The sequence below is a fragment of the Leptonotus elevatus genome, chromosome 3 (assembly GCF_054856555.1).
Source record: "Leptonotus elevatus isolate MCC_2025b chromosome 3, RoL_Lele_1.0, whole genome shotgun sequence".
Lineage (NCBI taxonomy): Eukaryota > Metazoa > Chordata > Actinopteri > Syngnathiformes > Syngnathidae > Leptonotus > Leptonotus elevatus.
The window spans coordinates 22412232-22439539 of NC_141241.1; the positions used below are offsets into that span (position 1 = coordinate 22412232).

General features: G+C 39.2%; 1 protein-coding gene across 4 annotated transcripts; it reads right to left on the reverse strand.

The window, feature by feature from the left end:
• Positions 1 to 80: 80 nt before the first annotated feature.
• On the reverse strand, positions 81 to 26513 carry gramd2aa (GRAM domain containing 2Aa). 4 transcript variants are annotated; one of them, XM_086071640.1, is made up of 13 exons: positions 26382 to 26510; positions 25593 to 25788; positions 19241 to 19345; positions 11832 to 11889; positions 9099 to 9171; positions 7330 to 7433; positions 6867 to 6965; positions 4955 to 5026; positions 4817 to 4873; positions 4422 to 4599; positions 2657 to 2750; positions 1629 to 1733; positions 81 to 1520 (listed from the first exon to the last, which is right to left on the reverse strand). In XM_086071640.1, exons 1-13 carry the CDS (start codon positions 26392 to 26394, stop codon positions 1517 to 1519), a joined length of 1158 nt encoding a protein of 385 aa, XP_085927766.1. In that variant the 5' UTR covers positions 26395 to 26510; the 3' UTR covers positions 81 to 1516. The 4 variants fall into 4 exon arrangements, with proteins under 4 accessions (XP_085927766.1, XP_085927767.1, XP_085927769.1 ...); XM_086071641.1 differs by lacking the exon at positions 6867 to 6965 and having other exon boundaries at positions 26382 to 26513; XM_086071643.1 differs by lacking the exons at positions 25593 to 25788; positions 26382 to 26510 and adding an exon at positions 23952 to 24216.
• Positions 26514 to 27308: the final 795 nt, after the last annotated feature.

The window sequence follows — 27308 nt, forward strand, 5'->3', positions numbered from 1 at the left end:
AATTTGCATGATATTTTACTATAATGTAATTGATGTCTTAATATTTAAACGTAATCACAGATCGAAATGACACACAAACATTCCTGTCCTGCTCTGTCGCCATTTTAATCAACGAGTTCATTACTAAACTAGAATGACAAACAGTCAGCAACAATCAATAAAATATCCTTCAACAAAGTCATGACAACATTGACGCTCGTCATTAGTACATCAGTGAGCACTTCATTTGAAATGTATAAAATAATTAACCACTCTTTTGACAACGGATTAATATATCTATAAATAGACAAATGTCACCTAATAATTGCATTCACATTATAATTAACACCCACTCGGTGTTATTGCTTCAGTATATTACAGTTGCGTGATCTTTTCATTCAGTCAAGTGTTGCAGCCTTCGTTGCATAAATACCTCCCAAAGTCACAACTGAGTACCTCTGGTCAACAATCATCCATCCATCCATCCATCCATCCGTCCATCCATCCATCCATCCATCCATCCATCCATCGTCCCACTTCTCCTCATTCGGGTGGCAGGTGGCCTGTGGCCTCTCTCCGATGATTCTGGGTGAGAGGCGGGGTTTGCACCCTGGACTGGTTGCCAGCCAATAGGAGGGAACATATAAGTCGTCATTCACACTCACACCCACGGACAACATAGAGTCGCCAATGAACCTAACATGCCTGTGTTGGAATGTGGGAGGAAACCTCTCAAACACAGAGAGCTGAGATTCGAACCCCTGAACTGTGAGGCACATATTTTAACCCCTATCCCACTGTTCAAGAACGATACATACATCTACAAATGCTTTGAAAATTAGGTGGACATATATTTTTTTTTAAAGTGCATAAGTCAAGACTGTCAATGGATTGTTTGGTTTAGTTCACTGTAAGTGAAATTCCTTTCCTTTCATTCTATTCAAGTCATTACTGTATTAAATGATTATTCACTTGCCTCGGGGTCATTACAGGACACAAATAGAATCTGTTTGCATAGTCTGAAAGTGATCACCAGTACCACGGAGGGATGGTCCTTAACTCATTCACTGACATTGACGGCTATAGACGTCAAAAATTCATTTGAACTATTTCTATTAGTTTAACATTTTTTTCCACTTTTGCTAACAAAAGTATGAAAATTTAGATTTTTTTCATTGTACATTCAGAACAGATATAAAATGTGTGATTAATCGTGAGTTAACTAGTGAAGTCATGTGATTAATTACAATAAAAAAAATAATAATCGCCTGACGCCCCTAATTTTTATTTTTTTAAATTAAAAATAAGGGCGTCAGACGGTTAAAATTGGACTTCAATAGTTGACTCACGATTAATCACAAATTTTATATCTGTACACATTTTTTTTTCTAGGTAGAACTAATAGAAAAAGTTCACATAAATTTTTGACGTCTATAGTCGTCAATGGCAGTGAATGAGTTCATATGTTGACGCTGCTCTATCAGGATAAACTGCAGAGTTGGAGATGATTCTGGATCTGCGTGTAAGAAGCTTGAGGTTACCTGGACAACAGGAAAGCAAGACAGGATTACAGAAATGATTTTGGAGAATTGATGCACACGGAATGAGTACGCGTGTGGTAAATGAGTAGTTGGATCGATGATAGTGACCTCTCCCTGAGGGTCAAATGTGGGTTGCTGAGGAAGGAGAGCTGCTGCTCCAGACTGCAGACACGGAATGCCAGGTAGCACGAAGACAGGATCAGGAGAATAATACTGACAAGAGAACACACACAGTCAACACATTTGGTTGTTTTGAACAATTCGGTTCAAAAAATCTTTAAAAGGGTAGTCAAAAGCGTTCTTTATAATAATATGCTATGTGTGCCACTACTAAACACATTCTGATCAAAATTACGTTTGTGGAATATTGCATCCATATTTATACATCTCAGTGGGCGGCCATTTTGTCAATTGTTGTTGACTGAAAATGACATTAGAAAATGTCAATGCCTTAGCTCTCCCTTTGCCAACGTGAGTTGTGACAGCTGTTACCCGAGCCCTGTGATGTCATTTCCAGTCGCACGCATGTGGCAAAATGGCCGCCGTCCAAAATGCATAAAAACGGGTACATTTGGCTGCTTAATTCATATTCCACAAACACAATGTGCATCAGAATCCTGTGTTTACACGAGTGGCAGCATAAAACATTTGACTTGACTTTTTCTTTAAAAAGTGTGGAGAAAAAAATATTGAAAACAATATATATATATATATTTTGTGAATATGCAAATCCACGCAACTCAAACTACAAGTACGCAATGGTTGACTGATTTGACTGTAAATAATGTTTTTGGGGTTATGTGCTATAATGAACACTAGAGGGCAACAGTTGACCAATTAGAACAAAGGTTTTAGATTATTATTATTTTTTTAAATGTTGATGTGAATGTAAACCTGAGTGGGTTATACGTGCTCAGTGATTGACCAGCGATCAGAACCAAAGTCTCAACCAAAATAAACTGAGATATTCTCAAAGTCACCCACAACCCGACCGAGAACAAACTGACAATGGACAAATGTGCTACGTTAAGTGCCACATGACACTCCCATGACTACTTGCTAGCTCTTACGTTAGCATTCTGTATGGACCTGCGAGTGAGCTGTTGTTCGTGTGTGTAAACGTGTTCCACACTCACAGCAGGGTAAAGAATTTGAGCAGCTGGTATTCCATCTGGCCCAACTCTGACACTGGCTCTGATAAAAGGCCCCTGTCTGTCTGCAGGGCTCGCTCTGTCACACACACACACACATGCACACACAATTGTATCGTAAGCAATTATACTAGCTTCAGATGTAAACATGTAAATATTGCTTGTGGAAAAATGACTACCAACGCAGAGTAATGCAGAAGAATTGACAACCCCCCTAAAAAAATTATAACTGCCTTAAGATGCTGCAAGATGGCGTCAAAGCAATACTTTTATATTAGACTTGAATTTGCAAGTAGTGAATTGAATGTGAGCGAACACTACCACCATACAAACGTGCCATATGTCAATAAATAGGGACGTTCGATATCACTTTTTTGCAGACCAATACCGATACTCAACTCCTGAGTAGTCATCGATGCCGATACCACTAGTACATAACCCCCCCCCCCCCCCCCCCAAAAAAAACACAAAAAATTGCAATTTTCTAATCTTCTAATTTCTCATATCCAGTGCCTCATTTTAAAACAGCCACTAGAGGGCGATAGTGGTATCGGCCACTGTCACAAGTACCGATACCTTAAAATAAGTCTGGTATCGGCGCCAAAACCAATACCTGGTATCGGTACGCACCCATCCCTAGTCAATAACCTAGTTTTGAGTTACTGTATTACTGTACTACAATTAGTGGTTTGTAATGTTTCCTCTCTTCCTCCAATGTAGCTCAATAAGGTAACCAGTATTCAAAACAATATGATGCAGTGCAATTCTACACCCCTGTGAAGTACCGCCAAAATGATAGATTGTATATACAAAATGTTAACATATTGTCACATAAATAACTTTCTGAGCTTGTCAAAGCGCAAAAGTTTGCACAAAATAGTTTTCCTATACAACTAGGGATGTAACGACAACAGCAATATCGTGATATCGCGATATTAAAACTGCCACAATATCATCGTCGTCTTCATGTCACGATATTAAGAGCAGCACATCTGTTTAAAAAAAGTCAGGTTGATTTCCATTTGTTCTAGTACCCTCTGGTGGCTAGGTTTTTTGTTGTTGTGCAGTTTAATTTTCACAAGGCATGTTTTGGCCCTTCTATGTTTAAAATCGATGCTAATGGTCAAGGGGAATGTAATATGCTTGTGAACAATATGTGGAGGAACTCAATGTAAGTGCCTCAATAGATATATTATATTTATATATATTTTTTTATAAATAATATTTGTAATATTTTTATAATATTTTTCATTGCTGTAATGTACAAAAGCACAATATTAATGTTTTTTATTTTATTTTTTACAATATTGTGACCTTTTTTTTTTGTATCGCTAACCTCCCCACAAAATTAATCTTATCGTGACCTTAACATCGTGATAATATTGTATCGTGATGTTTGGATATCGTTACATCCCAATGTACAACGCTTGTATTTTGCTGAAATAATTGTGAGAAGAAAAAACCCCGATAATGTAAGTGTGTTTTCAATCGCATCAAACCTGTCAATCTGCAAGCATCTCAACTATCCTGTGACAACGGCTACTTTTTGTGATTATGTGGATTTAATCTGCATCCGCTCCATCTTGTGAACACAAACCCGCCTTCACACTCCATTTGGAGCTTAACGCGCTGTTGCGTAACAAACAAATTGCGGTGTTTTTTGCTCTCTCACTCACATGCAGGCCCGAATAATCCAAATGACATCAACGAAAAATACAGATTGGATGATACAGAAACGTTTTTGTCGGACCTTCCAGAGGCTGCTCCGACTTGAAGGGTGTGTTTGCGACACTCAGACTGCTGCTGGAGTTCCCCAGCAGGTCAGGAAGGGAGGAGGACACGGACACCACTGAAGGCTTCCTTCTCCACTTTATCACTGACGGGAATTCATCCACCACTGGGAACTCGTCAGGAGTGGGGAATTCATCCTGGAGCACAAGAGAATAAATCAATCACTTACTGGATCTTTTACTGTACATGAGCTTGAGGATCTTGAACATACTTCTATTTACATGATGGTACATTTTCACATCATTGTACAGTAAAATGTGTACAAAAACTGAAAAGCCAACCCAATAGTCTCACATGAATGTATATATATATATATATATATATATATTTTTTTTTTAAGATGCTGTCACTAACCAGTGATAAGGTGGGTTCCTCCATGTACTGCTTTAAACTCAGACTCTTCCCATTGACCTGCAGAGGAACATGGCATCACTTTTTTAGACGGCGTTGGTGTAACGTGTACGCATTGCACGACATTGTGTGCGTACGCACCTGTAGGTGTGTGCAGATCCTACGAAGGACGTCATACACGCTGTCTCGTGATAAAAGCGACACAAAGACATACTGGGGAAAAAACAAAAAACAAATAAAAACAATGCGAGGTGTATCACGGATGGCTGTGATGAGAAACCGACATCCAAAGTATAAGGGGGCGCTTTTGGAGATTACAACTATTTCATCTGCGGCACAAAGAGGATACTGTATTTTCAATCACATTTGTATTTTGAGGGACAATCAAAAGTAAGTGGCCAGGGACAGGATTATAGAATCATCCCTCCAAACTCCTATTTCTAATTTAGTAATGAGCAGGTGAAACCAACTGAAGTCACAGCTGTGCTACACAAAGACACAGACAGCATATCCGAAGCAGGTTGCATAATTGTAAAATCCCACAGACACATACGACGTGACTACATACCTTTAGAGACAATGAGTCATGCACATATATAACACTTTGCACGGCAAGACTTTATCTACTTGTAAAACATTTTCCAGCTCATATCAGAACTGACGTGTTGGCAAGTGAATCCTAATCAGACTTCTGGACATGTTCTCAGGGTCACGTACAACAGGAAGACAAATATATCCATCCATTCAGCCATTATCTGAACCGCTCACAATAATTAACCCTATAACCCCAAACATATATTAAATACAAGACATTTTGAGCCCTATTTCATGATCACAATATTTGTTTTCCCATTAAAACCCTGACGTATATGATCTGACACATGCATCGCACGGATAATCCATTAGAGGGCAGTATCACCCATCTGATGGCTTTTCTAGCGACCTTGTAAGATCGCCTCAATTGAGAATGTAGAGACACCTATACTTATTAACTTATTTGCGCTCAAAAACGTATAAATATGTTCTATTTTAAACGTTTAGGTGTCCAAAAGACGTATTTCTATGTATTATTATTATTTTTTTTAATACTAGAGCATTGATGCAGCCTTTCAACTGTAAAGAACGGTTGAAGAAATTGTAGTCATTACACAAATGGCCAACAGGTGGCAGCAGAGCAAAAGAGATCAACCAGGGCCATGTTGAAAAAAATCACTTTTACTCACATTTCTAAAAAGATTTGTGAATAATGATGAAACTTAGCTATATTCTAATGCTATTTGCTGCAAAACGGAAACAGATAAAAATAGACCTTTTTTCCTGATGAAAGAAGGAACTTTAATCTTTCTTTTGGTAGGTTCCATATTTTAATTGCAATAGAACACAATATTCTGTGGGACTTGCAAAATGAGTAAAAATCCAGCAAAATAACCAGGAGTGAAGGGGGTTGCTTCAGTGAAAATGATTTTTGGAAATACTAATATGTTTGATATGTCTGTTTATTATTATATTTTTGAGTTATAAATGTACGAATATAAAGCATTGTGACCGGATGTATCAAATATGACACAAATCAAAAGTCATATGTGGAAGTTGATTAAAAAAAAAGGGACCAATAAATACTCCATTTACAAATAATCAGAATTTTCTCTCATCACATATTTCATGTTTTAGGCTTCATAGGGTTAAACATCCTAGAAAGAAGAAAAGCGTTGGATTCTGAGTTAGCATTTAAGTAGCATTCAAACTTTTTGTCATGTTAAAAACACGACTTTGTCTCCGTCTAAAGTTGAGAATATGAATCATTATCATTATAATTAACTCACTGTTGGTTTCTGATTTGTAATTTGATGTCATTTGATTAGAGAAAGCACAAATCCGATTTGTGCACTTCAGCTTCCGAATGTTAAACGCGTCTGTGGAGCTGGAAAAAAGTGTGCACTTCCAAGCCGCCGCTATCTATAGCGCTGTTCTTTCCGTCACACCTCGCCTCGGAAAACACACACAATCAGCACAAGCGTTTCAACTCACGAGGGACTGTGGCGCCAGTGTTTACCTTCTGGCCAGTGTCTGTGGTGATAGCCAAGCCGTTGGGCACCAGGCCCGCTGTTTTGTGCTTTTTCACCAAGCGCACAGAAACAACAGGGATGGCCACCTACAAGTGGGCAGGAGCAGATGGAAGCAGGCATAACAAAATACGCTGTGTTTCTTGATATCCATATGAAATTTATTATGATCTATAAGGCCGAAAAACTCCACAGCATGGGGCCAGCGGAAACAAATGCAGTCGTTGGGTAGCGAGCAACATATTTCTTATTTAAGTCAGTATGCGAGGAATGCCGCCTGAATAAGAAGCTTATTGTCAAAGAAATGTCAGAAGAGGTTGAGTTTCAAGGAAATGAGAAAAAAGACGTCGCTTGTTAAAATGGATTTTCACAGAGCAGGTATCGCATATCGCATTCCGGTCCAATAGATTCAGACTAGAAGTCAAGTGTATGATCTTCAGATCCGTACGGTACCTTGATGTCCTTGCCGAAGAGGTTGGCATAGAAACATAGCCAATTTCTGGAGATGTAAAGCCTGCCTTGGAGAAGGATGTCTCTGAGAAGAGCACAAGAGTACACTGACCAAACAAGAGAGAGAGGGGGAAAAAGCACACATTGTTTTCCTTTAGATGAAATATTTACAATAGCTGTCATATTTATTTTTCTTTTGTACAGCTGTGCAGGGAGTCCATTTCTAATCATGGGAGTTTATATAATGAGCAGCAGCTCGCAGCTATGCAAACAAAATGGAGTTTGTCCTAACATACTTTTTTAGTCCTTAGGAATTACAAGTGCAGATGTTGTTTACATTTCATATTTACAGCGACTTCTCAGTTTGCGACAGTCCCAACATACGATTTGACACAATCTATGAGTTAAAATTCAGTGCAGGAGAGTATTCAACATGGCGGAGGCCGAAAGTAAGTCGCTGGAGTCTATGCAGGATGCAAAATACGTTGACATCTCCATTTGCAGATGATGTTAAGTTAGGCTAGGATCACAAATCGCCAGCGCCAAGTGGGCACTTGGAGACCACACTATAAACAGTTGGGTCAAAAATAGACCAATCCTCTACTTTGAGTCAAGAAACAACTCATAAATATTGGTCAGATCCTTTACTTGGGTCCAAAAATGGGGTCATTTTGTATAAAACAACTCTGAAAGTTGGGTCAAATTGACCCATATAGTGGATCGGTCCATTTTTGACCAGCGTTAACTAATTAATTAATCACAAAAAATTAATCGCATTAATCATGTATTAACGCAGATTAATCGCACTATTAATTTTGAGCGCAGATGATCCTTTAGCTGACAGTGGATGGTTACGTTAAAGCACATGGTTGTGTTTGAGCAATAAACATCATTTCATGCATTAAAGTAAAGCATTTAATGAATGTTTGCGTATCACATTTAGAATATTTGTTCATGTCAAACCACCGGGGTCATTTTTTCTCCCTTTTTAAATGATGCAAGTAATTAACCGATTGGAAAAAAGAGGAGGATTAGAGTGTGCAGTGGATTAAAAAATGTTGAAGACGACCTCATAACATTTAATGTTGAAAGGATTGACACATAAGTGGTGCTCTTTAAATCTGGTGGGCAAAAAATGTTGATTAAAAAGCCTTTTTAATTACGCGATTAATCGTGATTAACTCATTCACTGCCATTGACGCTATAGACGTCAAAAATTCATTTGAAATATTCATTACAGTTTAAAACTTGTTTCCACTCTTGTTAACAAGAGTATGAAAACCTAGAAAAAAATGATAGTACATTTAGAACAGATATAAAATTTGTGATTAATCGTGAGTCAACTATTGAAGTCATGTGATTAATTACAATGAAAACTTTAATCGCCTGACGCCCATAATTTTTAATAATCTTTTCTTTAAAAAAAAAGATAATACATTTTTTTTTCTAGGTTTTCAAACTCTTGTTAACAAAAGTAGGAAAAAAATGTTAAACTAATAGAAATAGTTTAAATGAATTTTTGCCGTTTCTAAGCGTCAATGGCAGTGAATGAGTTCATCAAAATTCTAAGATGTGATTAATCTGATTACAAAATGTAATCGCTTGACAGCTCTAAAAAAAAAAATGTTTTCTTTAAATCCTGCAATAAATACAAATCATGCTTTTGTTTCGTTAACAATTCTGACTGGCATTTTGACGGCAAACATGATTTGGTTGTTATGACACAGAAAGCATTATACATAAGTCCAGATAGAAATGTGAAGTTGTGTTACCTTTCATGAGGAGCTCATCCTTGGGCACACACTGGAAGAGTTTGTGGTACTGCGAGTTGTACTTGCTGACAGTCTGCGCAGAGGGACAGGGCAGAGTCATGAGCAGCTCCTTGGCGGTCCGGCCCGCCTGCACGGCGCCGGAACCCCCTCTCCAGCCGCCGGCCGCTCCGACTCGGCTCACCGCCGACACCACCCGCTCCCTCAGAGGCGGCGAGCTCTGCACCAGGCTCAGCACGTTGGCCCCGTACACACACACACACTCATCCATGGCCTGAAGCAAGTGGCTGCAAGACACACACTGTCGCCCTGCGTCGAGTCAGTACGGCTGACGGCAAAAACACGCAGCCGGCGTACGCAGACACACGCAGCTAAATCCTCAACGCCAAGGCTTCTCTGTCTCAAATACGACTTCGGCGACCATTTGAGATCCTCCCGGCCCACACGCACACACTTCCAAAGTCCAAACCGTCCGGCGTCCGAATGCGAATGGTCCCGATCTATCCCCGCTCTCTTCCCTCCAACTCACTTCCATCCTTCGGCCACCTGTCTTTCCTTTCTCCCTCCCTCTTGTCCATCTTGACTGGCTCACTCGTAATGTCCTATTAATAGTTGAAGGCAGCTCCTCTCCTCGGGAAAATGGAGCAAACAGGACGTCGCAGTGATACAGGCAGATGACACTTTATAACGTGTAACACAATATAAGGAAAGAATGGTATCTGAAATAATCCAGTCCAGATTCAAACTGGGGACAACGACACCGGTAAATCATATCATAATTATCAATCAAGTTAGCCACAGTAATAGAAACATGTTAAGCAATAAAACACCCGTTCAATACCCAAGTCACATCACAGATGCGCTTCATAGTTTGTGGCAGGTTCATAATCGAATCATAATTTGCGGACTCAAATGGTGTGACGTCACTGGAACCGGCATTTTGTTCACGTGGTAACGGACTGTGAAGCAGGGCTGGCTTATCGATTCTAATCTCCTCAATCGATTCAATTTGGATTCACAAGAGTTCAGTTCGATTCAATTTTGATTCTTTTTGATCTGTAATTTATGGCGCACCAATTCTTCCTAAATAACAACAATATAATAAAAACTCCACATACAAATTTTTGCAGATTCAGTAACTGGTTAAACGATTTAGTTTAATAATGAAAGTAACCACTATTTGCAAGGACGAGATGAAAATATTTTCAAATATTCAAATTCAATAATTGGAAATATAAATTGAAAAAAATCTGAATTGTCTTAAAGTGCAGTTAGTCAGGTCTTTCATAAATGTAAGAAAATACTTTTCAATTCATGTGAACATTCATGAAAATGGTAAGATAAAAAAATAGTCTTTAAAATATTTTTTTCCTATGAATTTATGGGGAAAAGAGATATTAATATAATATCAGGCTCGCTACTTGCGTCTCCACATGATCCACAAGTGAGTGACGGCGAACTAATTACATGCGGTATATCTGGTCGCGACACGTTTGTTTAAAAAAAAAAAAATTTAACTATTATTTTTTTTTAATCTACTTGGGTGGCCCGCCCAAGTATTAATAGGGTGTGGGAAACACAGTATGGGGTATGTCACTGAAAAAAGGTTGAGAACCACTGGTGTAGATAAAGCGCTATATCTGTCTTCTCCATTTACTATTTAGGTCAAATTTTATTTATTTTCCAGAAAACATGTCAACCGGAAATATATCATATTAAGCTAGGAATCCAATCCGAATCTTTTCGCTGACGTCGGCATAATTAGCGAATCAGGATTTCAGGAGCAAGTCCGGCCCCTAATTAATACTCTAAATGCTTCCTGTGTGAAGTTGGCATGTTCTCTCCGGCTTTTTCCCACCTTCCCAAAACAAGCATGGTAGGTTAATTGAAGACTCTGGCCCAAGTCGGCTGGGATAGGATTTAAATCACACCACCCACCACCCTAATGAGGAGAAGAGCTAAAGAAATAGATGTATGTTAAAAAGCTACTTTTCAACGAGCCGCAGCGTCACAAAATAAATAAATACATTGGTATATAATCAGTAGGGGTGTGCCAAAAAAACCCGATTCTCATAAGAATCGCGATTCTCATTTAGTATGAATCAGAATTACTTTTAATTGTCCCAAAATCGATTTTATTAAAATGATTTTAGACTGTCTTCTCTTTGTTTGTGTGTGCCTTTATTGGGAGCGCTGTTCATGTTGTACCCGATTTGGCCACTTAGGGGCAGTGTGGTTCCACGCGGTCTGATACACTGTTAAGTTGTAGCCACATTAGAGAGTAGAAGGGAAAAGTCACGATCAAGTTATTCCAATAAAAGTTTTTGTTTTTTCAGCGTGGAGCCGTTCTTTCGAGTGATAAAAGTGCCGCGAGAAAAGCACTAATTAGCATTAGCGAGTCAGACTGGAGTAGATCATTATGATTCCTTGAACATCTATAAATTGAAGCAAAAATCATTGTCAATCAAATCATTGTGAAAAAAAACTTTCTTAACCGAAAATCGATTCTGAATCGAATCGCACACCCCAAAATCGGAATCGAATCGAATTGTGAGACATTCAAATATTCCCACCTCTAATAATCAGTCAAATATATTTTTGCTGACTACATTTCTGTATTTCACAGAGAACAATTAAATTCACGGTTTGACGCTGCCACAGATGAAAATAGGGGCACGTCCCAATTAAAGGGGAATGGAAAACAATCACACGCACACACAAAATGATGACACTCACCGAGCCACGGTAACATTTTTTGACATCCTCATAGGACAGCTCTTCAATCAGATGAAACCTGGAATACAATTAAAAAAAACATTGGTTGCTACTTTCCATTATTTGAGTGTGGCTACATCATCATGAAAGAGGGTAAACTGTTTGCCAACGTGCTTATTACTAATGTATTAGGGTGTTATTTACACTCATGGAGGCAAGGTGTTGTTGGCAGCCTGACAAATGGTGGGAAGCTTGTGTTTTCATTTGTGTGTGTGTGCGCGCCGCATGACAATCCCCACTGGCTGCATGCCTCAGCACGATATGCAATCATCAGCGTGTGTGTGTGTGTGTGTGCGCACATCACTGCAGGATGCAGGTGTATGCTGTCACAACCAGCACAATCAAAGAGGAATATTACGCAGTTTGCACATAAACAGTGGCAATGCCCCGGAGATGATCCAGTAGGTTGCCGCTTTGTTTATTGTCAGCAAAGATGAACACACACGCACATCATTGAAGCCATCTTGCCTAAGGAGGCTTGACGCAGCGTGAGACTTCATCTACCGGCAGATAAAATACGGAATAATCAGCCCTGGAAGAGAAATCCATTGCCGGTTATTATGCTTTTGAAGAAGACATATTTGAGGTGAGACTAAAGACTAAAAAGCAAAACGACTTCCTTGTCATGCATGACCTGTCGGTGACAGTCAGATTGACAGCGTGAAGAAGCGGGAAAGACTACTGAGATAGTCAAAGTGGAAAGATGAACGTGGATAAGCTCTCAGCTGGAAAACATCTTTCAAATGTGCAAGAAAGTCCTTCACACACTCTTCCAAATTTGAACCAATTACACATTCATCCCTCGCGTTTATTCTCTTGAGGGTCGCAGGTGAATTGAGGCTGTCCCAGCTGACTTGGGGCAAAAAGTGGAGTAGCGCAGCCCCTGGACTGGACGCCAGCCAATTGCACAATAGAATTTCATGATTCAGCAGCACATTGTTATTCTCCCCAAGCAGTGTCGCTTACTGTATTCCGTCACCTCCTTACCCTCCATATTCAGTTGCTGGCTCAGAATTGGAGAGAAATTAAATGTCAGGACGTCCGAGACATCCGAGAATTTTTTTTTAAGCAGATTGCTAGTTTGGCGTGATGTGATGTGTGACAGTTTTGTCCAGTCATTTATGAATGATTGTTCCAATCCTTACCATAATTGGCCTATAATTCATTGCACTAGTCAAAAAAAAAAAGTCACATTGGACTATAAGTCACTTTTTTTGTGGACATTTATTAAATAAAGAAATTAAACTTAAATAAATTTAACAAAAGAAAGAGAGAGAGAGAGATAGAGAGAGAGATTCACGAACGAGTTCCGGTTAGATTTGAAACTTTCATTTTAACCAGAATTGTTATAGTTTTGGAAATTTTATTTTAGGTAGTTTTTATTTCGTTTTGAGTTTTTATTTATTTTTGTTAGTTTTAAGTCGTTTTCAGGGCGGTTCTGTTCTTCTTCTTTTTTATATATATATATATATTTTTTTTTTTTTTTAAGTCGTTTTAGATATTTATAAAATGCTCAGTTTTAATTCGTTTCTACGGAAGTATTGCATTCACTTGGAATGGTTTCACTGGTTGTTTTTTCTGACAATTTTGGGGGAGCTTTGTTTTTGGATAATTTTTTCTTCTTCTGTTTTTCTGATGATTTTTTTCTGTGTTACTGAGTATTTTTCTCAGTTTTTTTTAAATATATTTTTTCCCTGTTTTTCTGAATATTTTTTTGCTTTTGTGAATCATTTCCCCGTTTTATAAAATAATTTTTTTATAAGTTTTTCAAAATATATTTTTGTTTTTCTGAATACCTTACACTAAAACATTAATAATTTCTATGTGTGTTATTATATACAGTAAATGCCTTACCTTAACTGGGGCAGAAGGTACGTTGGAGGTATGCAGTGTCTGCTTCCACTATTAGCCAGTTTGCAACAAGTGACTAAAAAAGGTTAAAAAAAATACTGAGAAAAACAGAAGCACCAGCTCTGTTTTTCAGGGAAATTTTTTCTCCCTGTCTTTTTAAATAATAATTACCCCCCCCTCCCCTTTCTTTCCCAGAATATTTTTATACCAGAAAAAATATCAAGTAAAACAGAATAAAATACTCAAAAAAAACCAAAGCTTCCCCCAAAAATTGTCAGAAAAACTGGATTATTATTATTTTTTAAGTGAATGCAACTCGCTTCCGTAAATTTCAAAATTAGTTTTCAATTCAAAAAAATTGGTATTACATTGCGCAATATTTAATAAACGCCATGGTCAAATGAAAAGGGTAACGCAATTCTTACCTATCCTTGCATTTTGGCTGAGTTAAATGAAAAAGCAGGTGAGCCGAGCCATTGGAGCCAAAGGTCAAGCATGCAAAATTATCGTCAAGGAGCGACGTCATCTGAAGGTGCTTTTCTATTGGCTGCTGCTTGATGACGTCACTTCTGTGTGACGCACTTTCAAACGTCCTTAATATGGGCCGTCGGAACGATAAGGGGTTTTAATATCGAAATAAATATACTTAAACAAATATACTTAAAATCACATTTAAAATCAACCCCGTGCTCATGTATTAAATGAATTACTATTATTATTATTATTATTAATTAAGACTAAAACAAAGGTAGTTTTAGTTAGTTTTGTGTACATAAACTACAGTTTCAGTTAGTTTTCATTTTTCAAAAAGCATTTCGTTTTCATTTCATTAACGAAAATGTTTTTTTAATATTATTCCAGTTATTTCGTTAGTTTTCGTTAACTAAAATAGCCTTGCTTGTAACTATGGCAACATTTTTCTTTTTAGTTTAAAATGGCTGACCTTAACTAAAAGTCTGTTTCGCATTGTGGCCAAAGATAAATTCTGGTCGTTTTTTGCGCCTTTTGGTGCTCTAAACAGGAAATCCTTGTTGTGGTGAATGCCACAAGCGAAATGCGTATTAACCGACTTTGTAGTTCAGGTAAGTCCTTTTAAACAAAAAAAAACGTGAAAAAAAACCTTCCTAGTGAGAAGCGGAAGTTTCAAATCCGATTGGAACTCGTGTCCACACTGCCATCAACACAGGGACGAGAAATTGGGTGCGTACTTGAGTATACTGTAATTTGCAGAGCCAGACAAACTATGAAGAAAAACTGAATCCATAGTCAATGAATCAAAGTTAGTAAAGTGGCCGTCGTGATTTTCAGTGCTAAATAAATCCCCCCAAATATATAATATGGTCAAAATAAAATACAGTGCAACACTTTAACTCATTCACTGCCATTGACGGCTTTAGACGTCAAAAATTCATTTGAACCATTTCTGTTAGTTTAAATTTTTTTCCACTTTTAACAAGAGTATGAAAAGGTTGCTATTGTACATTTAGAACAGATATAAAATTTGTGATTAATCGTGAGTTAACTATTGAGTAATGTGATTAATTACAATTAGAAAATGTAATCGCCTGACAACCTAATTTCTAATAATCTTTTCTTTTCTTTTTTTCAAAAACCTTATTTTTAATAATCTTTTCTTTTCATTTTTTAAAATATTTTTTTTTCAAAAAAAGAAAAGATTATTAAAATTAGGGCGTCAGGCGAATATTTTTCTTATTGTAATTAATCGCATGCCTTCAATAGTTAACTCATGATCTGGTCTAAATGTACAATATTTGTTTTCTTACTCTTGTCAACAAAAGTGGAAAAAAATGTTAAACTAATAGAAATAGTTCAAATGAATTTTGACGTCTATAGCCGTCAATGGCAGTGAATGAGTTAAAAGGCTACACTCAAATATGAAGTTTCGCACAATGCTACAATTGACATTCTATTGACAATTGCGCCAAGCTATCCTGGTCTGCTGCCAACATTTTTCAACTCAAGATGCAAGGATGTATATACTGCACAGTTCGGCGCTCACTTAGCCACTTCCTGTCGGGAAGAATAATAGCCTGTGACAAAAAAGATGTCAACGCACTTTCAGTGTCAAAGAGCAGCATGTTGCCAGATGCTGTACCTGCTGTGTGTGCCTGTGCACAAGTGTGTGTGTGTTTATGTGCAGGCCGTTGTTTACAGCAGGACAGTACAGCTGTGACAGCACAGCATGCTGGGCCGGATGCCTTTGACATCATTGCCACGTTTAATCCCATGTTTGACATGCAAGCAAACAAAATAGACATTTGGTAAATATGTTTGGAAATAGAGTCTGTAAAAGTAGACAGGGTATGATTGTTTTGGTAAATATTTTAGTCCTAAAAGTGCTTTTCAAGGTTGGACATGGGGCCTAAATTAGGACACAGCTGCACAGAGGTCTTCTGCGTTACCAATTACAATTCAAACTAGTTCGCGAGATAGCAAAAAAAACTTGGAATAAGAATGCACGCTCACTATCGTAATGGTCTTTTCATGCAAATATTAATCATGACTTTGCTACTGCATTAGCATACTGGATGTGGTCACTGCTCAATATGAACCCAATGCAAGTGAACTGTAACACAAAGATTTGCTCAACATTATAGGGCTGGCCGATTAACCGCAATTTCGATTTTGGCTTCTCTCGATCATTATTAACTCATTCACTGCCATTGACGACTATAGACGTCAAAGATCCATTTTGACTGGGCTGGCAGTGAATGAGTTAAAATGTAATGATCGAAGAAAAACGATTAATGTGCAGAACGCTGCGGCGGGTTTACTAGTTCCCCATGTTGTGAAAGGACCCTGAATGCACCATGTAGCTTGTAGCTAGCCTGGTGCAAATCAGTATGATTCTGCACTCCCTAAGCGTCCTTTAAGCTGTTTAATGACACTCCAGTTGGAGTTAACTGAAAAACTAAACACTCGATAAGGAGAATTACATACAGTGTGTATTTAAATACAAAACATGCTTCGTTTTTAACACATGGCAAGCCTAGCGCTAATGCTAATGCTGTGAATGGAGGATCCCATTCAAATGCTAACAGGAAGTTAGCATCAACTTCGGGAGTGTATGATCAAATATATACGCTAAAGAGGGTAACGCTTAAGTTTGAAAATGAAGAATGAAAATGGAAGTCTTGAATTTCATATATTTATAAGGTTATGTTATACTTGACAAAAAGAATAGTGTTCAAGAATAAAGTGTTGAACGTGAAAGGATGAATGGGCTATAATCATAGTTTTGAGTAGTTAAAAAAATATTACATCTCAATCAAAATAATCGTGATTATTATTTTTCCCATGATCGCCCAGCCCTACCTTATGAGCAGTTAGCACCTAACCCCAAAAAAAACAAAATTTGTGAGTAAAGCACAACCAATCTCATAAGGAATGACTTTCAGTGGCGTATCCTGGTTTGGTAATTGTGTTGATGGTGAAGAAAGTGCGCATGCTTCTCCGACTCCCTATAAATAGTCTCCACAGTAGCCGTGCGCGCCGAGGTGGGGATGAGCGAGTAATTATTAAAAATAAAGGCGGCGGCGGCTCTGCAGGGACTCACTATGCGTCTTTCTGCGCTCACCTTCCATCTGCCTCTTCCTCTCACATATGAAGCAAGCCTTCATCAATAACACCGCGGCTGCAAAGAGACGCTGAGGTCCGAAGGGACCCACGCTCGGCTCACATTTGCAATGTCAAAATAAGGGTTGTAAAAGACATTAATAACATTTGAGTCCCTTTATTTTGGGACTTCAGGCAACAGATTTACTCTTGGATGCACGGAATCCTTTGGCTCAAGTGAAAAAACGCACGTGCCTTGAGAACAATTCAGAACGTCGTTGCAGATGATGACATCTGCGATGTTTGAGAGCAAAACAAACATCGTTCGCCCTTGTGAGCATTAAAGCGCCGCGGTGCACCCGTCGTGCGCCTCAGGCTGCCAGGCAGGATACTGAAACTAATTACCAACTGAACGGCTGTCAAATGGAAATCCGAAATTAGAAAGGGAACACTTCCCACCGGCAGCAGGTGGAACTGTGGACTCCCGCGTAATAATAGAGCTGCAGGAAGCGAAATTAGCGGCGTGAGCTTAGAGACAAGTGGAAAGTCTCACACCTTGGAAAAGGTTAAGATAAGACATGGTGTGGAAAGTTAAGAGGGAATTTTCACATAAGCTGCTTCCTTCCAAAATCGGCGTAGGAATAACCATATAAACGCAAAGTGCTTATACATTTGTTGGGACAGCAGACGATATAAAATGGACTGCTTTTTATATCGCGCTTTAACTACACCATATGGTGCTCAAAGAGTGCCTCACATTCACACGCACACACACCAGTGGTTGTCTGCTGCTGTCTTGCTCAAGGACACATGGTCACCGGTGGTGAGGATCGAACCCACAACCAAGAATAGATGGAACACGACCACTCTTTTCTATTTCATGCAAAGCCGTGGCGACTGTGTCTGGTGGCAGGTAAACAGGAAGTGTTCCGGTTCCGCCCTTTCACTTGAGTCCGACACACTGACAAGCTTTTGTGCTCAGTCCCAGAGTCGATTCTGCAGGATTACATGCGGCTCCCGCCTGCAATCCTTCTTATATAACGCAGCCACTCTGTCTGTGGGCGCACACACACACTAACACGATCACTTGCTCTCCGAACCATTTTACTGGCAAAGCAGCACACACAATATTTACATAACACAAGCAACACATTTAGCAGACCTTTGTTTGCTACAAGTGCTGGTGACATCCAATACCAAAACACAAAATTCGGAAATAATTCTGCCCATAGAGATATTACATTGACATACCTGTACACAGTGTGCTTTCTAGAATTCAGGTTGCCAAATTATTTACTAATTTGATGCTAGTGGTCTGCATTTTATTTCTTCATAAAAATGTATAGACATGACATATTCTGGGTCGCCATTTTGGATGCACTTTCTTTGTTTAAGGCAAATCTACATGTAGGTTTTGACATAGATTTCAAATCATTTGCTCCCAAAAACGTATAAATACGTTCTATTTTAAATGTTTTAAATGTCCCAAAGACATATTTATAAGTTTTGTATGTGTTTTTATGCTAGAGCATACAGAAGGCTTTGATGCAGCCTTGCTTGGTAGTTATTACACAAACGGCCAGCAGGTGGCAAAAGAGCAAAAGAGGTCAATCAGGACCATGTTGAAAAAACCCTCAATTACTCCGAATTCTAAATAGATTTGTGAATAATGATGAAACTTAGCTATATTCAAATGTTAATTGCTGCAAAACGGAAACAGACAGTAAATTAGAATTAAAAAAAAAAAGAAAACGACGAGAATGGCGAGTGTCCATCAACTCAATGACACCTGAAGTGTAATCGTGCCTATAAAGACGTTACCATTGTTAGACATCAAGTAGGCCTACATAATAAGAACAATGAAAAGATTTTTGGTGTGTGCACACAGGATGCAGATGGTGTGCTGGAAAATGTGCATGTGTGTGTAGATGATGGAAAATTGCCTGAGGTGTCCGTGCGCGTCTTCGTCCTTGGAGGCGTCCAAGTCCTGTGTGGACAGCAGGCCCGTTTCTTCGCCGTGCTCCTGCTGCTCAGTCATGCTCCTGGCCCTGAACACAAACACACGCCAGCGAGTGAGTGCACAGCGGCCATCCACTTTGCTCCGCTCTCATCCACACTGTCATGTTTGTTTTCTGTCTGCAGGTAGACTTTTTCTCAGTCCTGAACTCAAGGTTTTTGGGGCAAACACGTGGACTCTGTCTTTTTAAATCAACATGGCGGTGATGCAATGCTGAAGGTCTTATGGGACAATCAAATCCTTTGCTCAGCAAAATAAAAAAACAAAAAAAACAAGATGGGACAATATAGATAAAAAAAAAATACAGTATTGAGAAATAATATTGTAGATTCAGCCTTTACATACAGTAAATGCAAGTATGCATGTAAGTCAAGAAGTGGTACCTTGATTTACAAGACCAATATGATTTATTTATTTTTTTAGGCTGATGCCAATTCTGATATTTGGCAGGAAAAAAACTAACCAATAAATTGGCCATTGCACAAAATATGATACCCTACATCATCTACATCATCATCATCATCATCATCATCCCCACTTGAGTCACATGGTATATGGCCGACTATCCTGTAGGTTTTGCTAGCATGTTCTGCACTTGACCACTACAAAACATAAGGACCAGGATCCTTACTTTCATATGGGGACTAAAATCCATAAAATATTGCTATAATAAAAATGTAATGATGATTTAAAGCAAAATAAAAAAAACCGCAGATGAAGTCTTTTCAAAAGCAACAAAGTGACAGCAACACTAAGTTGTCCAAAGTCCAATTTAGTGGACTCGTGGTCAATCACAATTTCTGTTATATATATTACTCCTTATTTATTGCTTGATGTCCCAATATATATTTTACTTGCAAGGAAGGCCTCCTGGAATAGAAGGAATAGAAACTTATTCCTTCCTTGCACGTCACATCTGAACTTCTGTTGGCCATCTTGTTGTCTGTCTTCTTTTTTTTTGAACTCACAAACATTGACCACTGGATGGCAGTGTACGTCAAGACGACACTAGTGTCCACTAGAGTGGCTAATGGCCAACTGTGGCATAAAGATTCCTTTATATAGAAGAAAGCAACATTTTAATAGCTGTCCACTGTAGTAACCACAATCCGTGAAAGGGTTAAATAAAAAATATATAAAATTAATAATAATAAAAATAATTACAATGCAGGCAAAACATTTGACTACATTACTTTGTCCATAAGGATTTGTTTAACTTTGTGAGAGAAAAATATGCAAAAATCAGCAGATTTTTATTTTTCGTTTTTATCGAGACGACTGGAGATAAAAGCATTCTTTTGGTCTGCTTGGAGCGTGCAATCTTTCACTCTGGAGAGGTTTTTCAGCAGGAAAAAGGATGTTTTAGTGATTAGATACGATTGCTGAAAGTCAGGTCTGAGTTTATCAGCACCCCAACATTTCAAACTTGGTCTTTGGATTCTAAAGACAGTGACTTGACGTGAGGTGGCTCGAACCAGGGCTTACTCAACTGGCTAACCCGATTCCAGTCACTGATGTCACTCGCTAAGCCACGCCCCTTAAAGTGGATAAACACACAATGATTTTCAAAATTAAAAACTGGGACACTAATGCTGATAAATCAAGTATACAATAAAATTTCACCAGGAACTATTTATAACAATTTTGTTATAAATAGATTGATTAAAGTTGAAATTTATTCGCTAGTCAAAGTGGTGCCAGGTGGTTGTGTTATTATTTTCGCTAATGCTAATAAATGCTATCTAAGTTGACAGTTAAACAGAATCAAATAAGTCAATGCATTCACCTTCATCCAACTTTTTTTTTTTGCTTGGTCCTGGCAACTATTGAAAGCTGCTTGTGCCATTCACCTCGCACTGTCCCACAATGTAACATTGGAAATATGCCGCCAGAAAAACTTAATTTGCGATGGGTCTGCAGCATTAGGCTAGTAGGACTACATTTCTCACAATTCTTAGATATGAACAAAAGCAGGAAGTATTTAGACTTCCAGTATTACAAAAACAAGCAATTCGATGCAAATGAGAATGAAATGTGAAAGTAAAGAGGAAGCAATTTAACAGTTAAATTCAAGTAAATCAAGTTTGATTGTGTGATTAGCATCCACATGGCCAAAACAATTAGCTTGCTGACTGGACTACAAACAAAAAAGTGAGACAAAACAGTGGGCCCGGCAAAATCTGCTGTGACTTGGTCACACATCCTACACATCAACACTTGGTATCGTAATTACACTTTATCAGAATATCTTATTTTTCACAGGTGGTGAATGGTTGCAGCTTCCCCCCGGCTATAGTTGAAATAAACCTGTATGGTAGTGCCCCCCCCCCCTCCCACCTCACATACAGACACAAACACAGCCACTGTACCATAATGTCTTGTGGGAGTGCGGCGGCTGTTAACACCTGCCCCGAATAATTACAGGTGCTGATGGAAAGAGACTCACGCATGCACTTTCCTATGGATTATCTCTAATTGGCCAGAAGCTTCACGTCAGCCGCAGGCTTGTTCAAACAACTTTGTTTCCTGCATCCAAAGGCTCCATCCGACTGGTTATCTGTGATCACAAACGGGTACACAGAGGGGAGGCAGGTGGACGTGAAGGGCCTGTTGTAATTAGATAAGAGCAACGTTTGCGGACATTTCAAGCCAGTAGTTAAGGGATCACTGAGTTGATTTGAATGTTCATTTGAAAACAATGCTCAAAAGCTGGCTGCATTTGTTCTCAACTTCCGCAACAGGAAGTCACGACAAGATTCAACAAATCACTGGCTTCAAAATGGGGGAAAAAAAAAAAAAAAAAGTTGCACAGTTTATGTTGCCATAAAAAACACTTTAGTGAACAGTCTGGGTATGTTTTACTTTTCTTTTGCTTTATATATGCTACTTTTCCACTTGTTGATTTGATTAGCCTAACATGCCAGTTCAAACACTAGCCCAAATACGTATCCCTTTTCCAAACATCTCGCTCCCTGATGCATTTTTAGGCAAACGAATGTCAGAACCAGCAAGTCAGGTTAGTAGTGTTGAGAATAAACATACTGCAGGGCACTTGAACTTAGGAGTGAGGGCCAATATTGTGCTGGGTTTCCACACACACACTCACACAAGTCTCATCTTCTACTCAACTGTCAATAATCATGCACATTCATAATTTCCAGGAAAATTCTAAACAGCCATATAAAATGTTTTTCATATTCATAATTTTCCAAGCAACCCCAGCCCTTTCAAGATAATTGTCTTCTCCAGGCATTCAAGTAATGATGCCCCATCATTGTGTCCAATGGCCAGTTGAGTTCCAAATGCCATTCTGCACAGTCGAACATGTTTGACGCTAACGTTCAGTAAAAGGTTCCCACCTCTCCTCATTGTCTGAGGACACAAACACTTTGTGCTGTCACAAGACATCCTTCAATCCAGTTAACTGTAATCTCGTTAATGCTGCTGGCATACTAGACAAGGAAAATCTCTCTGGATTCTTTCGTAGAGTCGTAGAAACGCTATTAGATGGTCACTCCATCAACAAGTTTGTGTGCGTTCACTGTGGACAGGAATAGTTGCCTGTCCGGCCAAATAAACACAAGGGACATTCAGCAAACATTAACAGTCTGCATTTTAAATGTGTGAGATTTTATATAAGCAGTGTGAGTTGTTTGCGTTGGGCCTGTGGACCTCTAGAGATTTTTATCTACTTTTTTTTATGTGTCCAAAAAGCTGAGGACAGAATGTTTGCAGTTATTTCAAAAAGTTTATTTCTATTGATAGTGCTTTCAATTAGAAATATGATTGCAATAGAGACGGATTTTAACCTCTTTTCTCTCTTTCATTTTTTAATAGCAGAGATTACTTAAATGACTGGTGCATTTGCAACGACTGTCGTCAGTTGACAAAGCGGTCTATACTTCATTTCACAGATGAGATGAGTGTGTTCAGCCTTTGGACTCGGAGATATGTGCGCGGCTTGAGACCTCCTGAAATAACCTCCCCATTGTGCAAGCACCTCAAAACAAACTTTGAAGACACGAGTGCGTTAGGAAGCCCCACACAAGGCTTCAAATGTCTTCCACAATAAGCACTGTGCAGTACTCTAAACCTACAACAAACACGAATGAAATAACTTACAGGTTTTGTCGAATGTACAAAAAAATAAAGTGTCATTCTGTATTTACAAAGACATTACTACAAAGTTAAATACGAAGTGTACAGCATGCTGGGTTCACTGATATGTTTTGCTGTTATATTGTCTGTATGACAAATATGGAGAGGATTTCGCTACACGACATTTAAGTTATGCAATGGACAAATATAAAGCACTTGTCTTAGCGGTACATTTTCCATTGCAAGATAAAGTTAAGTTTGCCAGTGAAAGTCAGACTGATGTCACAACACGGCCATTTGGCCTTTAAAATAAAACAATTACTAAGATCTTACAAAAAATAAATGCTCGTATTTCCTTATGGCTAAGCGATAAAGCGTGTACAGAAACATTGACTTGGTGTGCGACACAAACAAAAGAAACGTGCTACCCAGACCGTCGCCACACTCATAAACCAAGCGCAAATATCATTTTATTTTGAAACAGAGGCGGAAATGGTTGTCTCTCTGTGGCGAATATACCAACCTTCGATGTCTCCTACCTGTAGCTCACAAACTGCCCGCAACGTCTTTTAAACCCGTGCCGCAACTTTATCGACTCCCAAAAGATCTTCAGGCGTGCCCCGCAATTCTCCGTGGAGACATTGTCTCGTTTTCACGTGCCAACGAGGGTGACAATCTCCACGACTGTCACGAAATCCGCCAAGCTAACGCTAGCAGGACGCGCGCGCTCAGTGCACTTTGCAGCTCCTCTCAACTCAAGTGCGTCCGGTTGTGGCGAGAAGGTGGGCTGAGCTTACCTACAACCCAGTGTGGCCTCACTGGCTTTGTGTGCTCTCTGCGAGGGGATTACACGCGCGGATTTCTATTTCCACGCCACTGACGCCCAGAATAACTACGATCTCACATGGTGTAAAACACTCGCTGGCCACAACATTAGGAACACGCCTGTACCGCAATAACACCATACCTACGAGAGTTGGTTATGTCTCGATTGTCTAAAACATTTTCTTGCCCGATTATTCTACGGTGTGCAATTTTTCCTTACAGATCTGTGTGGGAAATAGTTGGCATTGACAATGGCAGGTGTTAAGTGGATTAAAAACGTGATAAATGGGATAAATTTGAGCCTCGAGTTTCACTTCCAATCAGTGAGCAAAAGCCCGCTTATCAGATATCTTTCAAAGATTATCCTGATAAGCCTGCGGCGCGGGCTATGTTAACTATTAAGAGTGATTTCTTCTCACGGAAAACGGTGGAGGCCAACAATGGTAAATGGGAGCAATAATGTGGATGTCTGATTATCAGATGCCTCTACTTCACTGGTCATGTTTTGCTGAGTGTGTACGAGTAATAACCCCCCCCCCCCCCCCCACACACACACACACACATGCAAAAAACAGCCAGTGCAGTAAATACTAAAACGGGGGTGTGCAAACTATGGACTGGGGGGCATTTTCAGCCCGCCATCCATTTTTCAGCAGCCCGTGGCAAATGCTAAAAACATTTGACACAGCACACAAGGCTAGTTAAAAAGAAAAGAAAAAAGTTTGGAAATGGATAGTGTGAAAAGGGAGTGTATCAAAAATATGTGCGCCACTACTGCTAATAAATGGTGTGCACAAATATTTAGGACTAAAATACTGCAATTTCTCTTCATAACACTGGTTAGGGATGGGCAAGTAGAGCCGATACCCGGCCTTATTTCAAAGTATCGGTACTCGAGATGGCGGCCAATACCAATGTTGGGTGCTCTCTTGTAGCTGTCTTACAAACAGGAACTAGAAATTAGAATAATTGCCATAAATGTCATGTCATTTTAAGTAAAAATGTTATATTGGCATATATAAGTTTTTATTTAAAAATTGATGTCATATTTTTTGGGGTGGAAAATTTTATTAATTAAAACTATTAGTGGTATTGGTAGATAAAATGCTCTCCAAAAAATGAATACATCCCAAACTCGTAAATCTGGATTGTTGTATTTATATCAGTGACTACTGAAGAGTTGTATCAAATTATAGCATATCATATTATTCTGTATGTTATTAATCATTTCTCTGTTAAAAGGAGGCACAGACCCGATGCTCAACACCAGTTAGTGAAATCTCCGTGATTGGTCCAGGTGGAAGATGGAGAAGCGTGCACGTGACGAAATGTGGTGCACTTCCTGTGTGTCTCACCTGGCTGCTATCCTCTGGCTGCAATTCCCATTAGGGTTGTGGCAGTGCGACGGCTGCTGGTAGTACGCGTCCCTCGCAGCCTCGTCTGCAGGCAGGGCCTTAGGGCTGGCCGCGTAGATAGTGCATCCCATGAACACCTCCTGGGAAACGGCCTCCGCGTCCAACAAAGGTGTCCTTCCTCGCAGGCGGCCGGCTGCTTTGTGGGAAGAGCCATTGGCTCAGCACGTTGCTTTCTTAACCGCCCCTCCCCTCCCCTCCCTCGCACAGAGGATAATCACATTCCGCCTTTACGCTCAACAAAATCATGGCCAGCCTAATGGCTCTCTGTCACTGATGTGGCTTTATGCTAATGCGCACAGCTGACTCGCAGCACTTACAAATCATGTACTGTACACAAACGCACAGTGACAGATGGCGGCGGCACTTTCACAAATGGTTAATTGATCAAAATGTTCATGAAGCCTGAAAGACAACACATACTTCAGTGTTTGCCAACCTCTATGGAGCCTAGGCACACATTTGACATTTGAAAAATGCCCCCTTGTTGACCACAAAGCAATTTTGTCGCATGAATGGCACCATCACTGACAGCTGACAAGTCAATCATTTTGGATTCCTCCAGCCAACCTTTTTCAAATTGCATGCGAGTAAAAGCTTCTCATTTTGTTCTTGTGCTGGAAACGGTTTTAGTTGTTCACAACAAATGCTGCCACATATCAAAAAAATCTGTCATCCATGATTGCAACACTTGGCTGGATTAGGAATCTGTCCTCTATTCATTTTCAGTACCTCTTGTCCTCATTTGGTTGGCGGGCGAGCTGGAGCCGGTCCCAGCTGACTTTAGGCGAGAGGCGGGGCACGCCTAGTCACCGGCCAATTGCAGCAGACTTTGATTAAGGCAACAATATGTATGGCTTGCATGCCATTCAAAAGATTGTTTTGCAAAATGAAAAGATCATGGATGAAAATAAATGCAGAAATCCTGTCATACGCTAACAAAGCATCCAAGTAGATCACAGCTCACAAATATTCATGTTATCTCGAGGACTTCTATGATAAACTGTAATAGAGTAAATGGTGTGATAAAAAGTGGTAAACAAATGTATTAACTTATTTGCTTTTGTTTGGACAATAATGTTATATCTATGTGACCTCACTAGTCTAAACATGACATTCTAATATTACATTATATAAGAATATGAGTTAATTAATGTCAAGAAATGTTGAAGGTTGACTTCCACTTTAAATAAAGCTAAAAGGAAAATTGTCACATTGAAAGGATCCAGCTGGAGGTGCCGCATTTAACCTCCGGAGGTGCAGAATTCTCGTCAGCAGTTTGAGCTCTGCAAATGGGCAAAAACAGTTGACATCTCATATATAGTGCAGTTACAGAACAGTTCCCCATTTTGCAAAATTTCTCCCAACTTTAACTTGGGAGGATTGTCAAATAAATGTTGATATCAGACAGCAAGAATGCTAGTAAGAATAATATGATGAAGGGTTTAAATGATCATTTTATTTCAGGAAAAACACTATTCAAAGCTACATGGCCACGAGTGAAAAAGTAATTATTGCCCATTGCCAAACATAACTGTTTTATTAAGCAAGAAGTTGGCTTGATGTTGTCGTGATGCTGAACCAAAATGTGCTTCACCTTGAGATCACAAACATTCTCCCTCATTTTCTGGTAGAGAGCAGAATTCATGGTCCCATCAA

Coding starts and splice junctions, on each gene's coding strand:
- gramd2aa (XM_086071640.1), bottom strand. Junction 4,874..4,954: donor GGATCTGCACACACCTACAG/GTGCGTACGCAC, acceptor GTTCCTCTGCAG/GTCAATGGGAAGAGTCTGAG. Junction 2,751..4,421: donor GTCGGAGCAGCCTCTGGAAG/GTCCGACAAAAA, acceptor TGTGTGTGACAG/AGCGAGCCCTGCAGACAGAC.